The following is a 16,391-nucleotide window of genomic DNA, read 5'->3' as shown; positions in this document are numbered from 1 at the left end:
TGTCATGTCCTGCTCGTGCCAATCCTTCTGTGTGCCACACCCCATTGCTACCTCATGTGGAATCCCTGTGTCATCAGCTGTTTTTAGTTGTGTTAATTAGTCTGGTGTATTTAAGTCTGTGTCTGTGTGTTTTGTGTTAGTTCGGTCATTGACGTTGTGGCGTAGTTTCATGTTCCTGAGTGTGTTATCATTATTAAATCCCGTTTTCACCCAACTCCCCAACTCCTGCTCCCCGCTCCATGCCCCATGCTTCATGACAGAATGACCTGACTCCCGAAAAAGACGCCTCGCAGGCTGAGTACCTCGATCTGGTGGACGAGGTAATATACTGGCTCAACCAGCCAGAAGTAAAAGACCAACACCTCTTTGCAGTGGCAAAACCTGCTGCGGAGCGGGGTGGCCAAGGCGATGCTCAGGCAGGTAGCCCTGGACAGTGGGCTGCCTCCTACCTCACCGGTAGAACAGTCTGAGCCAGCCCCAGGTCTGACTAAAGCAGCCACAGAAGAATCACGGAGGGGCGGATTCCTTGGGGGATCCATTAACGCCAGGCGCAAATTCCGCTTACTTCCCCATTGCTCCTAGAAGGGCTTACCTCACGGTACTCGACCTGCTGGTGTTCATCATGCCTGCGTTGCCAACCTCCACCTCTGCAAAGCTGGCTTCCGAGGTGCCTGTTCTTGCTGCGCCGGCTCACGAGGCACCCCTCCTGGCACCAGTCCCAGAGGCAGTTTCCTTGGGTCATCTTCCCGCCGCTTTGTCAGTGCCCGAGGTTTGTCTCCCTGCTGCTTTACCTGCACCCGAGGTTCATCTCCCCGCCGTATCGCCTGCGCCTAAGACCTTGGCTAGGAAGTTCTTTGCCATTCAGGGTCTGTACTGGCGGGTGATGGAAGATCCGGAAGTGCGGAAGTCTCCAGAGGCTGCCCCGCTCCTTCTACAGCTTCGAGGAGAGTTTGCAGCTTTTACCCTGACTTCCTCGCCTCAAGAGCTGGAGAAAGCAACAGAGACCCTGAGGAAGTTGCTCCACCTGGGGAAGGAGTGTGCGTCCTCGGCGGCGGATGAAGCTTCGCCCAAGGGGGCACCCAATGTTGCCACTTTCCCTGAGGCCGCACCCGCACCCAAGTCGCAAGCCCCAGTTCCTGATTGCCCGGTTCCAGTTCCTCATTCACCGGTTCCAGCTCCGGTCCCCGTGGTTCCCACTTTGGTTCCCGATTCCCTGGTTCCTGCTACCCTGCTACAGTTCCTAGGCCCCAGCTCCCATTCCCAAGGAGGTCCCTGATCATCAGACCACCACTCCTTCCCCCTTGGTGGAGATGGAGGAGGAGCTCAAGTGGGACCCCTCGGGACTTTCCCTGACATCAGTCCCAATGGACCCATCCAGTGGGTCACCCCGACCACCACGCCATCACGGCAAATCCGAGGGAGCAGAGGGAGAGGACACCTGCGCTGGGATCATGTCCTGCCTGCCCTGACCCCCGGGTCGCCTTCAGTCCCCCTAGCTCTTGCTCGCCAGTCGCCTGCAGTTCCCTGGTTCCTGCTCGGCGGTCGCCTGCGGTCCCCCTGGCTCTTGCTCAGTGATCGCCTGCGGTTCCCTCTGCGGTCCCGCCTCCGATGCTTCGTTGATCGCCTGCGCCTTCTCTGGCTGTGGCTTCGCCATCACCTGCTGTGGCTTCTGCTCCCTCCTCACCTCCTCCAGTCTAACCCTCCACCTTCCACCCGCTGGGGTTTCCTCCAGCTCCCTGGTTCCCCCCGCCTTTTGCCTACTTGCCCCCTGGTGTGGTTTCCGCTCTGGGTTGTTTCCCCATGTTCCCTCCCTGTCAGTTGTTGTCTGGCTTCTTGTTGTCTTGCTTGTCCCTGGTGCCTTTGTTCACTTTGGTTTGCTGACATTTTTGCTTTTGTTTCCCCAGGTTTTGTCGTGTCTCCTATTGGGTCCCCTCGGTCCCTTTAGGCATGCCCGGATTGCGTGTCTTTGGGGGGGGTGGCGCGGGGTGATGTGGTTCTGTCATGCCCTGCTCGTGCCAATCCTCCTGTGTGCCATGCTGGCTTCTGGTTACCTACAGTTTAGGTCAGAATTATTAACCCCTGTCAGGGACCAAGATGGAAGGCACGAGGAACACAGGTGGATTAGAAAAAAATTCCTTTTTTTATTTCACAAAATAGAAAGCAATTTAACAAAAGAATAAACTTGGGCCCACAAAAAGTCAACTTCTCAAAAACCACAGCCAGCCATATAACTTAAACGAACTGACCTTCTCCTAGACAAGACACCATGAGGGCTATAAATACTCGTTGGCCAAATCAAAAACAAAAGGGGTAAAAACAATAACAAATAAACCAAAACAAAACAGTCAGCTAATTTTTCAATCAAAACAAACAAAATCAAATTAAGTTAATCCGGAAAAATATGCCTAAACAATAAAAAGAAACTAAATGCAAACTATTCCACCCCCACCACAAAACAGCCAGTTGGAGTTGTCCAATTTCCTGCATTTAGCCCAGCTTCCATGTTGGCCACCTCTTTTGCCTGGAGCGGCAAGGAATCCTCCCCAGCACTCCACACACGGTAAATCAAAAGAAACAAACATTTGAACTCCATAAATACATAACACATCATTCCAGTTAACCAAATGTGCACACCTCATCTAGCAAACTGGTTAAATGTGCTAAATAAAGAAATACACACGTGGACAAAATTGTTGGTACCCTTCAGTCAATGAAAGAAAAACTCACAATGGTCACAGAAATAACTTTAATCTGACAAAAGTAATAATAAATAAAAATTCTATGAAATTTAACCAATGAAAGTCAGACATTGCTTTTCAACCATGCTTCAACAGAATTATTTTTTAAAATAAACTCATGGAACAGGCCTGGACAAAAATGATGGTACCCCTAACTTAATATTTTGTTGCACAACCTTTTGAAGCAATCACTGCAATCAAACGATTCCTGTAACTGTCAATGAGACTTCTGCACCTCTCAGCAGGTATTTTGGCCCACTCCTCATGAGCAAACTGCTCCAGTAGTCTCAGGTTTGAAGGGTGCCTTTTCCAGACGGCATGTTTCAGCTCCTTCCAAAGATGCTCAATAGGATTGAGGTCAGGGCTCATAGAAGGCCACTTTAGAATAGTCCAATGTTTTCCTCTTAGCCATTCTTGGGTGTTTTTAGCCGTGTGTTTTGGGTCATTGTCCTGTTGCAAGACCCATGACCTGCGACTGAGTCCAAGCTTTCTGACACTGGCCAGCACATTTCTCTCTAGAATCCCTTGATAGTCTTGAGATTTCATTGTACCCTGCACAGATTCTAGACACCCTGTGCCAGATGCAGCAAAGCAGCCCCAGAACATAACAGAGCCTCCTCCATGTTTCACAGTAGGGACAGTGTTCTTTTCTTGATATGCTTAATTTTTCCGTCTGTGAACATACAGCTGATGTGCCTTGGCAAAAAGTTCCATTTTTGTCTCATCTGTCCATAGGACATTCTCCCAGAAGCTTTGTGGCTTGTCAACTTGTAGTTTGGCAAATTCCAGTCTGGCCTTTTTATGATTTGTTTTCAACAATGGTGTCCTCCTTGGTCGTCTCCCATGAAGTCCACTTTGGCTCAAACAACGACGGATGGTGCGATCTGACACTGATGTTCCTTGAGCTTGAAGTTCACCTTGGATTTCTTTAGAAGTTTTTCTGGGCTCTTTTGTTACCATTCGTATTATTCATCTCTTTGATTTGTCATCAATTTTCCTCCTGCGGCCACGTCCAGGGAGGTTGGCTACAGTCCCATGGATCTTAAATTTCTGAATAATATGTGCAACTGTAGTCACAGGAACATCAAGCTGTTTCGAGATGGCCTTATAGCCTTTACCTTTAACATGCTTGTCTATAATTTTCTTTCTAATCTCCTGAGACAACTCTTTCCTTCGCTTCTTCTGGTCCATGTTGAGTGTGGTACACACCATGTCACCAAACAACACAGTGACTACCTGGAGCCCTATATATAGGCCCACTGACTGATTACAAGATTGTAGACACCTGTGATGCTAATTAGTGGACACACCTTGAATTAACATGTCCCTTTGGTCACATTATTTTCAGTCTTTTCTAGGGGTACCAGAAAAATTATTTTTTTTAATAATTCTGTTGAAGCATGGTTGAAAAGCAATGTCTGACTTTCATTGGTTACATTTCATAGAATTTTTATTTATTATTACTTTTGTCAGATTAAAGTTATTTCTGTGACCATTGTGAGTTTTTCTTTCATTGACCGAAGGGTACCAACAATTTTGTTCACGTGTGTACATAAACAAATTAAATGTTAATTACCAATATACTGCAATCTAAACTAAACAAACTCAAACATAGAATGACAAATAACCATAGTTAATACCTCCCTTCAAATTAGCTATGTGGCTGTGGTGGCAGCCATCACACCCCCCCTATGAAATCATACAAAACCCTTAGTATTTCCATGAAAACGACCATAACAAAAACTGTTAATACTTGTATTGCTTCCGAAAGAACAAAGACAAAATCTCCATAAAGTTTAAGACATTCTATTGATGTGCTGAATTTTAACAAGAAAACTGAAAAATGACAAGGCCAAAAATATTAGCCCCCACCCTGTGTTTTTTTCTCTTTCGAGACATACCTGACCATTCAATTAGCTTTAAAACCACACCTGAAAATTCAAGTAACTTTAACACCACACCTGAGTAATCAATCAGCATTGAGCTTTATATAAGAAACTCTGGTTAACAGGGCCAGTGGCACTTGAACACTTGGACTACTCTGACACATTTGGTAAATTAGTCTGGACCTCAGAAAGAGGATAGTAGATGCTCATTGTGAGGGTGAGGGATACACTGCCATCTCCAAACATTTCACAGTGTCCAGAACAGCTGTATGATGCATCATTGCAAAGCACCAGGAGAAAAAATCTGTTGCAAACAAACCTGGGCGTAGTCAAATGCGCAAGATTTCAAAAACTTTGGAGAGAAAAATAATCAGAGAAGTTAACAAGGATCCCGGGTGATCCTTGCTGAGCTGGCCTCTTTTGGAGTTGATGTGTCAAGGAAGACAATTGTCACAGCTTTTCACTGTAGAGGACTTCAAGATCACCATCTAAAAAAAACTCCATTGCTGAAACAACAGCACATCAATGCCTGACTGAAGTTTGCCCATGAACATTTGAAACATGATAATGAGTTTTAGAGGTCTGTTCTTTGGTCTAATGAGACTAAACTTGAGTTGTTTGGGCACAGGGATGCTGCTTTTCTTTGGAGAAGGAAGGGAGAGGCCTTCATCCCTAAAAACACAGTTTTGAAGAACATCAAAATCAGGGTACTGGAGTGGCCTTCATAGAGCCCAGATCTCAATCTCATTGAGAATCTGTGGCAGGTGCTCAAGGTCAATGTCCATGCTCGAAAACCACACAATCTGGATGAGCTGGAACGATTTGCCATGGAAGAGTGGGTTCATATACCTCAATAAATATGTGCCAACCTAGTTAAGAACTACAGGGAGAGCTTGTTGTCAGTTGTAAGACAGAGAGGCCACACTATTGACCGTTAAATGTCAGGAGGGGGCTAATAATTTTGGCCTTTTTCAGTTTTCTTGTTAAAATTCAGCCCATCAATGGAATATCTTAAACTGTGGAGATTTTGTCTTTGTTCTTTTGGAAGCAATACAGTTTTTGTTATGGTCATTTCCATGGAAATATTAAGGGTTTTATGTGATTTCATTAGGGGGACTAATAATTCTGACCTTAACTCTATCTGAGGCTGCATAGAAAACATGACGGTAAAAATAAAGTCTTTTTTTTCAGTGACAAATATAGACTAATCAAAGCTTATGATAAACTGCAAAAACTGAGCAAACAAGATGCAGCAGTGAAACTATAATAAGTTATATTTTATTGTACTGTATTATAGCGTATTTGAATTATACACAGTTCAGTAATTTGAAAAGCATTACAGCTGTACTGTATTTTGAACGAATTCAGTACATAGCGATGCTGTCTGTTTTATCAACTTATGTAATAGATATACAAGCTCCACAACAATTATTATTCCTTCCCGATTGAGGCGGTATCCTTTAAGTAATTCAGCGTTCGTTTAATGTTTCCAAGACATTTCGACGTGGATTGACAGCGAACATTTTGTGAATTGGTGTTAGTGACTTAGGAGTCCTCTTGAATACTTTTTAGTTCTCCCAGATTTAGGTGGCACTTCTAGCGCTAATGACCTTTGTGAATTGTTCTTAGTCAAAAAATTCCAACATTTAGGTCTTACACACCCATAATTTTTAGGAGATTCTCCTAAATAGGCAAGTTAGGAGCTACTTTTAGCCTTAAGATGCTTTGTGAATACGGAACCTTATCCATTAGGTAGAGTGTGGAGTTCAGATCACTCAAGGGTGAAAATTATGTTGAGTCTTTCTAAAAATAGTTGGCGCCAAAAGTAAATAGTCATTAAGATCAATAAAAAAAATCTCTACATACAGTGTTTGGCATCAGCCAGGACTCCCAAGATGCAGTGGAAACTAGTTATTTACTGTAAAATTAATTTGCAATATTGTATATAACTGTATATAACTGTAGAAATCACAGAAATGTCTAACAGTGCAGGTAACATGCAGCACCCCTGTAGCTGGGAATTAAGAGCCTTGGTCTTAATTATTATTATGGGTTCAAGAATGGAGTAAGGGGTGACCCGTACATATGTTTGCCTATTGCCCCCCCAAATCCACCTCTGAGGACAGTATGATGTTATATGACATCCTGATGCGATGTCACTGTGAGATCATTATGACATTAAGTTTTGATCATATATACATTTGATATTTATGACATCGTGGCGATATCTAATATATATCAGGACCTGACTGGGCACTGGTAACCCACTGCTTAAACGTTATGGATTCAAGCATACCAGTGCGTTGTATCTCCTTTTGTCTTTACTAAAATGAAAGCTAGCTCATAGAATCTAAAATGCTCCTAGAAATGACAACTTTTAACTCATTTACTGAACCACTTCAGCCTGCTTTTGGCTAACATTACAGTAACGGCCTCTAATTGTTGATTTACCATTAGCATACAAGCCATATATTGGTAATTTAGCATACATTACATTCATTTCTAATTTAACTTTGACTTAAATACGTGTTTTTGGTTAAACTTCATATGGTGGCGCTCGGGCTTCCCCTTAAGACGCAGAGTACCTCATTCGCTCCTCTCCTACGTATCTGTACAGGCACGTGCAGAGGGGGGGGGCAGAGGGTGCTTGAGCACCCGCCCCTTTCCTCCAGGATGCCTCAAGTGCCCTTTTCTTGGGTTTTTATTTTTGGTTTTTGTTGTTGTTGTTTTTTTTTTTTTTTTTTTTTTAATGTGTATGTGCGTATGGAGCCCTGTCTTTGCCCCTCAACAATAAAATGTAACTATTAATCTCAATTTTGCTAAATAAATCTGGCTTGCATCAGTCACATGACTGCCATTAACCAATGCTTGCCCTTCAGGGCAGAGCGCGCTCGTTACGAGCCGGGTACGAGCTCGCGAAGTGCACGCGCATTTTCTGCAGGCTGGGTGGTGCGGAGCTGGAGGAGAAGCAGGCAAATTAATTGGAAGGTGCAGACTGCAACAAAAAAGTAAATAGGGTGTACAGCGCACACTATAGTCTATAACAACAAATGAATTGAAATAAATGAGCGTGCTGTTTGTGCAACAGCGCGACAAACATTACCTGTCCTTTTATGAACTGCACAAGTAGTGGTGGTCATTAACTGCTAGCTAACTGGGTAAGGGTGTTACAAGGGGGTCTGTAGCTCTGTCCATGTTTTGTTTTAGTTACAGGACTTTTCTCTTCTTTTCTGGAGGGCTTTTATTTCACTAAAAACGATCTAATATGGATATCCAAATAATTCCATATTAGATTCGTCATGAATGTGAGTTGTTGTTATTCAGCCTGTTCTATCTTTTTTAACTTTGAGCACCCACCCCTTTAAACATCTCTGCACGGCCCTGTATCTGTATGTAGGCAGGCTCACTCTGTTACCTCTCTACGCCGTGCGTGTTTTATTGCAGTGCTGTAGCTAAGATTTTGTGTGACCTGACACGTCCTGTTTCAGTGATTTGAAGAAACAAGAAATACAGTGGGGGGGGGGGGTCACTGCAGCCCCCTGTAGATCCGCCCCTGTCCATGTCCTGTTTGTTTCAGTGATTTGAGCCCTTACGGATGTGGTGGCAATTGCATTTTTATGGTTGCAGTTTAGCAATTGAAAAGTTTCTTGGGACAGTTGGGAGGGGCTAGATGTACAGTAGGGTGAGAAGCTGCCCTGTCTTGCCCTCCTGTAGACCCACCCCTGAATTCAGATATTAGCTTAATGTTGTTAAAATCCTGTCTAGCTCTGATGTAAAGGAACCCAAGATTTTAGCTTGCACTACAATAACAGGGAGACTATTCCATACTCTAACTACACACTGTGTAAAGAAGTGCTTTCTGAAATCCAGTTTAAAATATTCTACTAATTTTCACATATGGTCATGGGTTCTTGTGTTTGAACTAATACTGAAATAGCCATTTGGCTGAACAGCATCCAGACCTGTTAGAATCTTATATACCTGGATCATGTCCCTCCTTAGTCTCCTTTGCTTGAGGTTAAACAGATTCAGCTTAGCTAACCTCTCCTCATAAGACAATCCTCAAAGACCAGGAATCATTCTCGTAGCCAAGATCTGTGCTTTTCACAGATGAGAGCAGGTTCACTCTGAGCACATGGAGTCTGGAGAAGTTGTGGAGAACGTTATGCTGATTGTAACATTGTACAGCATGACTGGTTTGATGGTGAGTCAGTGATGGTTTGGGGAGGCATATCCATGGATGAATGCACAGACCTCTACAGGCTAGACAACAGCAACTTCACTGCCATTAGGTATCGGGATGAAATCCTTGGACCCACTGTCAGACCTTACGCTGGAGCAGTGGGTCCTGGGTTCCTCCTGGGGCACAACAATGCCCGGCCTCATGTGGCAAGAGTATGCAGGCAGTTCCTGGAGGATGAAGGAATTGATATTATTGACTCCCCTATGCCCCTATGCTCACCTGACCTAAATCTAATAGAACACCTCTGGGACATTATGTTTTGATCCATCCAACGAGTCCTGATTGTACCTCAGACTGTCCAGGAGCTCAGTGATGCCCTGGTCCAGATCTGCGAGGAGATCCCCCAGGACACCATCTGTCATCTCATTAGGAGCATGTCCCGATGTTGTCAGGCATGCAAACAAGCACATGGGGGTCATATAAACCAGTGGTACTCAAAATAGGGGTTGTGACCCTCTGGGGGGTCGTGAGACATTGGTCGCGAGATGATTTCTGACCTCAAATCAAATAATTTTTTTTAAACTATTAGAAATAACATTTTATCAACATTTAACACTTTATATTAACATTTTATCCATAACTAACAAAAGATAAAAACTAGTAGTTAACAGTTACATTTAAAAAAATATGCAAATTAAAAAGCCATCAGCCTTTCAAATTTCTTTCCGTTTGATCGCGACCCCTAAGGTGATTATGACAGATTAGCGACACATCAATAGCGTCAGTTGCAGCAGAATTTACAGCACCATGTTAAACTTTCCGACATGTGCACATAACATGTAGGTAATTTTCATTGCTTTATGCTTAGGATATTATTTTTGTTGAAATGAAACGAATGAGTAAATAACAATTAAAAAAAAAGTTATATGGTTGTTAGAGCATTGTGTTCTTTTGTGTTGTCATGCTCTTGTTTGGATAGGATATTTTGTTGAAATTAAACAAATTAGTAAATTACTATTAAAAAATTATCTGGTTGTTAGACCATTGTGTTCTTTTGTGTTGTCATGCTCATGTTTGGATAGGCCTATTGGCGCATGTGCACCGTTGCGCGCAACATTTGTATATTTTAACCACTTCCGAGGATAGTGGGGGACACGAGTCACTGGCACGGTTATTTTGGGGGTCGTGAGCTGAAAAGTTTGGGAACCCCTGATATAAACTACTGAGTACAATTTTGAGTTGCTGCAATGAAATTTCAGCAAAATGGTCTGCCGCATCATTTTTTCACTTTGATTTTCAGGGCGTCTTTGAATTCAGCCCTCTGAAGGTTGATCATCTTCATTTCTGTCAAACAATGTGGCATCCTTTCATTCCTAACACATTACCAAGTCCATATCAGTATAGATATCCAGCATGATTTTTTTCCCATTGAGATCTGATGTGTTTTCAAATTGTTCCTTTAATTTTTTGAGCAGCGTATATATGTTATAGCTTGCTAGGTAAATCATAATGGTGTGTATTGCTGAATTTGTTTACAGGTGGCTATTACTAATCAAGGGCAATGGGATGAGTTGCTGGCAACAAAGGGATTAATAGGTAAGATGCCATTGCATACATTTATTTGCAAGTAACACTGTGTTGCATTAGGATATACAAGTTTGTTTATTTATTCATTGGTGCATTATATGGTGTATTATGAATTTCCCTCCAGGACTGCAGTGAGACTTTGAAAAGCAGCTGGTAGCAGAGAAGTTAAATTAATCTGTTATGTGGGTTGGGGGGTGGATGGAGGTTACAGCCCTGCCCTGGTTTCTGGGAGACCATGTCGATGTGTCTTTCTGCCGCCCCCTGCAGTGGTGGATGTGTATCAACGGTGGTGTGGACCCTGCCGTGCTGTCTTCAGTCTGTTCCGTAAAATTAAGAATGAACTGGGGGACAACTTGCTGCATTTTGCCACGGTGAGGTCTGAGTGGTGACCACTCAGATGAGAGTGCTATGGGCCCTGGGCAATCAGTAGCCTATACAGTCTAAAGTTTTAGCATCTCAGTATAGACAATAGGATTGAGTCTGTTAGCAAAGGTCCTGCACCCAGTGCTTCACTGAGGAACACTTCATATGTGATGATGTTTCATCATTTTGATGAAATATAACGAGATTCCAGATTGTAGCGTCCCTCAGCACTAAGTTTGTCATGAGGTGCTTGTGCACAGTGTGTTTTCACCCATGCCCTTTGACCTGTTGCTTGTATCAATCATGTAATTAATTGTGTAAATATGACTTCAGTTACTTGACTGATTGATTTTGAGAACTACTTTGTAAAATAGCAGCCACTGTTTGAATTCTCTAGGCAGAGGCAGACAGCGTGGACTCCCTGCAGAGATACAGGGGGAAATGTGAGCCCACCTTCATGTTCTATAGAGTGAGTGTCACCTGATTGGATATCTGTGTTCTCTTCATATTGTCTCCTGTTTGGTATGTTTAGCGAGTAAACAGACAGTAAATGAATGTGTGATTCGGCTAGTCATAGATGTATGACAGAGCTCTGATGTTTGACATTCTTGAGAAATGGTGGCCGGCAGTATTTTGGGATCTGTTTGCTGTGAGATGGGGACTCACTGATGCTGTGGGGGTGCCATCAGGGGGGGAGTCTGGTTGCTGTGCTGCATGGGGCTAATGCCCCCCTCCTGCAGAAGATGGTGCTGGAGCAGCTGGAGCAGGAGAAGAGAGTGATGGAGCAGGGTGCAGAGAGAAAGGTGGTGAGACACAGACACTTAAAAGATAGATTCAAACACACATTCATGTATCATGACAAAATCAGCTTGCTGGAACCACATGGTCCATGACTGTCCATTACAGTCCATTATATTTTATCACGGTGCATCACAGTGGATCTCTGATTTACCAGGTGGAAGAGGAGCTGGTGGAGAAAGACCTGGGCATCACACATAATGAGAAAGGTAGTGGATGTTAACCTGGGACACTTTCTTGGACATGATTACTTCATGCATTTCTGTTTGTAAATTATATGTGATTTATTACAATACTGAAGCAACAACTCTTTTGTGTCAAGTTCCTGTCCGTAAATCTTATACAATAGCAGTGATAAAACCAGATGTCGTCACACATGGCAAAGCCAACGAAATTATCATGAAGGTAATAATTACAGTAACGCCATGAACAGCATGTGATTCACCGAGCACACAGAACAAGGTTGCTAATGGCATGTTGGTGATCAGGTTCAGGAGGCTGGCTTTGAGATCACAGGCCAGGAGGTGCGAATGCTCACCAGGGCTGAGGCAGAAGACTTTTACCAGCATATGGCTGCAGAGGTAAAGACATAGAGATGGGGGAGGGAGAGGAAGAAAGAGAAAGTGAGAGAGAAGGAGGAGTAGGGAGACAGAAAGAGGGAGGAACCTGATGCTATTGTGTGTTGATTGACAGCCTTATTTCAGAGAGCTGGTGCAGATCATGTGTAATGGCTCCTCTCATATCCTGCTGATATCCCAGTCGGGTGATGTCATCCAGACTTGGAGGAAGTTCATTGACACAGCAACCATGGAGGGGGCCAAAGGGGAGGTGACAGACAGGTACATGGAGTAAACACACCTTGGAGCAAAGGTGGAATGAGGCAACCTTTATACAAGGTGGAATTTGAAGAAAGTAGAGTGAGTTTTGGCATTCCAGTGGGACATCAGGAACAGCAGGAAACACAGCAGTTAAGGCACTGTTTACCTTTCTCTCTCCCCCCAGCTTGAAGGGGCAGTGTGGTGCCGGCATGTTGTCCAATGCATTGCATGGCTGCAGTGACAGATCTCAGGCCAACAGGGCACTGGCCTTGTTCTTCCCCAGCTTCAGACATGCATTTGCACACTTGCAGGATGGAGCAGAGGAAAGCACTGTGGAGAGGACCCTGGCGCTGATTCCTCCAGCAATAAGCAGAGGTCCTCAAATAGTGCTGTGTGTGAAACTGTATCAGCCACATACAACTTGCAGTACTAAACATTTGGATCAGTGGTAATTAAAATTTACAGGAATGTTCCATTGTTCTCTGTAAATTTTATACAACTTGCTGAACTGGTGATGCCACAGAGGACATCATCCTTCGTATCCAAGCTACCGGACTTAGCATAGCCATGAAGAGGGAGCTACTGTTAACAGAGGAGCAAATCAGGCAGTTTTACTGGCAGCATCTGCAAGAGGATCACTTCCCAACTCTTCTGAAGAGCATGAGCAGGTGAGTCTGGAATTCAGACTCTGAATAATAGTGCAGGTCCCTCAGCCCCACCATCATTTTGAATACATAAACATGAGCTGTGGAGCAGAAACATGTAGAAGTGTGTATTTGCATGTTTCAGTGGGCCCATCCTTGCCCTTGTCCTCTCTGGGCTTGGCGCTGTGAAGAAGTGGAGGAGTATGCTGGAACTGCAGGATGTTGATTGGGCCCAGCAAGAATCTTCAGACAGGTGTGTGCTTTCAGAGAGGCCTGCTGCAGTCTCAGGGGGCCCCGACTGACAGATGCCTTCACTGTGCGGTTCTGTTGCAGTCTAGCAGCTGAGTTAGTGGCACATGGTGAGCCCAACAACCTGCTGTACGGCAGTCACACCCCCAACCAGGCTGAGCAGGAGATTCAGGTTGTCTTCCCACCAGAGCAGACACTGGCACTCATAAAACCAGATACCGTTGAGGAACATAAAGGTATTGACCTGTGGACTTACACCTTGGAAAATGTCAATATGAACTAGCAGTGACAGCCAGGATGAATTTGCAATGTGAGGCTGTGTGGTTAGGTGCAGCTGGCAGGTCTCTCTATCACTATGATGCTTGGTGAGTGTATTCTCCCCTCTGCTTAGATGAAATTCTCAAGGCAATCCAGGATGCTGGATTCTCCATCCTTCATATGATGGCGGTCTGCCTGTCTCAGGCTGACATTGAGAAGCTGTACAGGAAGCTACAGGACAAACCCTTTTTCAACCAGCTGGTGGATTTCATGTGTAGGTAAGACACAGTTGTATCAGACCATGCCTACTGACACCAGTTCAAACACAGCCAGACTTTCAGAGAAGCAAAGCTGTCTCCTTTAATCAGCACCAGCTCTTCTATAGGGAGACCTGTAGCTTGCAACATGACAAATAATCACTAGGAATCCAAAGTGAATCAGAGAAAATATGGCGCAGAGCAGCCATATTGATTGCAGTCCATACATATGCAGCACATTAACTCCTGGCTTTCATTTCTTTCCTGCATGTCTGCCTCCCAGTGGGCCCTGCATGGCACTTATCCTTAGCAAATTCAGAGCTGTGCATGAGTGGAGAGCAATGATGGGCCCAACTGACCCGTGCCAGGCCCGCGAGACTGCCGCAGAATCCCTGCGGGTCCATTTTGGCAAGGACATTCTACATAATGCTGTGCATGGTTCCTCCAGCTCAGAACGCGCCAATGAGGAGATCCATCTTGTGTTTGGAGATGTCTGCAGGGAAGAGAATCAAGCGTCCCTGCTGCATGGTAATATGGGCTCATAACAAGCATTTCACTATGTGCCCAGTTCACTACATGAGGACAATCTAATACCAGTGCTGTCCTTACCCATTTGGATGTTAGGCAAAGAAGACAGTCAACTACCTTTAGAGGGGGGGAAGGCTAATGGTAAGAACCAGCTGTTTCATGCTGAGAAATAATGTAAAATATAGAAGGATCAGTGTTGAAAGGTACTGGGATATTCTCTAATGGCTTAGAACTAGCGAATGAAGATCTAGAGCTCATAGATCTGCCTTTGCTTCCAGTGAAGGATGGATGCAGCACCCATCCACGACTACTGTGATGCTAGAGGGAGAGGCAGGGGAAGGGGTCCCATAGTTCAGCACAGCCACCACCTCAACACCAGAGGATATACATCCTGAGCAGGAGAAAACACATACATGGTGATGAATGTACTGCACCATCAGATACACAGGAAAAAACACCCGACACAAAGGAAATTTACATTATATCCTTATACAGTCATGTGAAAAAATTAGGACATCCCATTAAATATGTAATTCTTCATTAAGAAATATCAAAATATCAGTATTAAATATTCTTTCAAATTATATCTTTAGATAGAGCTGATGTTATTGCATCAGCTATGCAAAAACTAGAAACATATTCACTTATTTAAGAAAGGAAATTAACTAAGATGCCAATTCCTACTGAGGAAAAAGTTAGGACACCCTGTGCCCTAATAACCAGTATTTTCCCCTTTAGCTGAAATAACCTAAATGAGACATTTCCTATAACCATCTATCAATCTCTGACATCGACTGGCAGAAAGTTTTCCCCAATCTCCAATGCAGAATTCCTTATGCTGTGTGATGTTTGAAGGGTGTCTTGCATGCACTTCTGCTTCAAATCACCACACAGCATCTCAGTAGGATTCAGATCCGGGCTTTGACTTGACCATTCCAGAACTCTCCATTTATTCTTGTAAGCCATTCCTTGGTAGATTTACTGGAAAGTTTTGGGTCATTCTCATTGGCATGGTCCACCCTCACTTCAGCTTCAACATCTGGACAGATGTTTTCACATTGTCCTCAAGCACCCTATGATGAATAATTCATAGTGGATTCTATGATGGTGAGCTGGCCAGGTTCTGCTGCAGCAAAGCAGCCCCAAACCATGACATTTCCACCCCCATGCTTCACAGTTGGTATGAGGTTCTTTTGCTCAAAAGTTGTCTTTGGTTTACAGCAAACATGTCCTCTGTTACTGTGCCCAAATAATTCAATTTCAGATTCATCTGTCCAAAGCATGTTGTTCCAAAAGTCCCAGTCTTTGTCTAGGTGCCTCTGGAAAATTTCAGTGTTGACCCGAAGTTCTTTTTAACAGCAAGGGTTTCCTCCTTAAACACAGCTCCCATGAAAATCAAACTTGTGCAGTCTCTTTCTAGAGGTAGATGTATGTACCTTGACATCAACTGTGGCAATAGCTTCCTGTATGACCCATGATCACATTTTAGGATTTTTGGAGACTTCTTTCAGCAGAAGTCTGAAAGAAGGTCAGTTCTTTGCCTGAACTTGCTTGGACAGCCTGCCCTGGTCATGCTGGCAGTTGTTTTAAATGTTCTCCACTTATAAATTATTTTCTGGACAGTGGAATGGCTGATTCCATACTCTCTTGAGATCTTTTTATATTCTTCCCAGACTCATACTGTATGCATCTACAAGCTTCTTTCCGAAGGCCTCAGCAAGCTCTTTGGATCTCACCATGGTGATAGCACTCATTTCAACAATCAAGAGCAAACCAAACTAAATGCCTGTGGTTTAAATAAGACAGGCTCCACCAAAAAGCTCTGTAATGATGTTCTGATCATTTTCACCTAATATGGTGCCACCTGAATCTAATTCTAGGAATTTTAAATTGTGATGAATGTGAGGGTGTCCTAACTTTTTCCTCAGTGGAAAGTAGGATCTTAGTTAATTTCTTTCTTGTTATTGCATAGATTATGCAATTACATCACTGTCATCTACAGATATAAATTGAAAGAAGATTTAATACTGATATGTTGCTATTTCTTAATAAAGAATTAAATATTTAATGGGATGTCCTAAT

General features: G+C 43.7%; 1 protein-coding gene across 3 annotated transcripts in view; it reads left to right on the top strand.

Moving 5' to 3' along the window:
- Nucleotides 1-16,391, top strand: part of nme9 (NME/NM23 family member 9) — a 34,289-nt gene that overhangs the window by 17,267 nt on the left and 631 nt on the right. The window contains exons 2-15 of one of the 3 annotated variants that reach the window (XM_023810139.2): nt 10,346-10,403; nt 10,662-10,765; nt 11,155-11,226; nt 11,447-11,560; nt 11,713-11,764; nt 11,878-11,960; nt 12,044-12,136; nt 12,249-12,394; nt 12,558-12,748; nt 12,897-13,041; nt 13,163-13,270; nt 13,351-13,502; nt 13,658-13,802; nt 14,065-14,309. In XM_023810139.2, the coding sequence (XP_023665907.2) occupies nt 10,346-10,403; nt 10,662-10,765; nt 11,155-11,226; nt 11,447-11,560; nt 11,713-11,764; nt 11,878-11,960; nt 12,044-12,136; nt 12,249-12,394; nt 12,558-12,748; nt 12,897-13,041; nt 13,163-13,270; nt 13,351-13,502; nt 13,658-13,802; nt 14,065-14,309 (1,708 nt within the window). Of the gene's footprint in view, nt 1-10,345; nt 10,404-10,661; nt 10,766-11,154; nt 11,227-11,446; nt 11,561-11,712; nt 11,765-11,877; nt 11,961-12,043; nt 12,137-12,248; nt 12,395-12,557; nt 12,749-12,896; nt 13,042-13,162; nt 13,271-13,350; nt 13,503-13,657; nt 13,803-14,064; nt 16,378-16,391 lie in introns of those variants that run through there. The other 2 variants (XM_023810140.2, XM_072716610.1) reach the window with 2 other exon arrangements.

The sequence above is a fragment of the Paramormyrops kingsleyae genome, chromosome 1 (genome assembly GCF_048594095.1).
Source record: "Paramormyrops kingsleyae isolate MSU_618 chromosome 1, PKINGS_0.4, whole genome shotgun sequence".
Taxonomy (NCBI): Eukaryota; Metazoa; Chordata; class Actinopteri; order Osteoglossiformes; family Mormyridae; genus Paramormyrops; species Paramormyrops kingsleyae.
The sequence above is the reverse complement of the archived record's forward strand: the minus strand, read 5'-3'. Positions and strand labels throughout refer to the sequence as shown.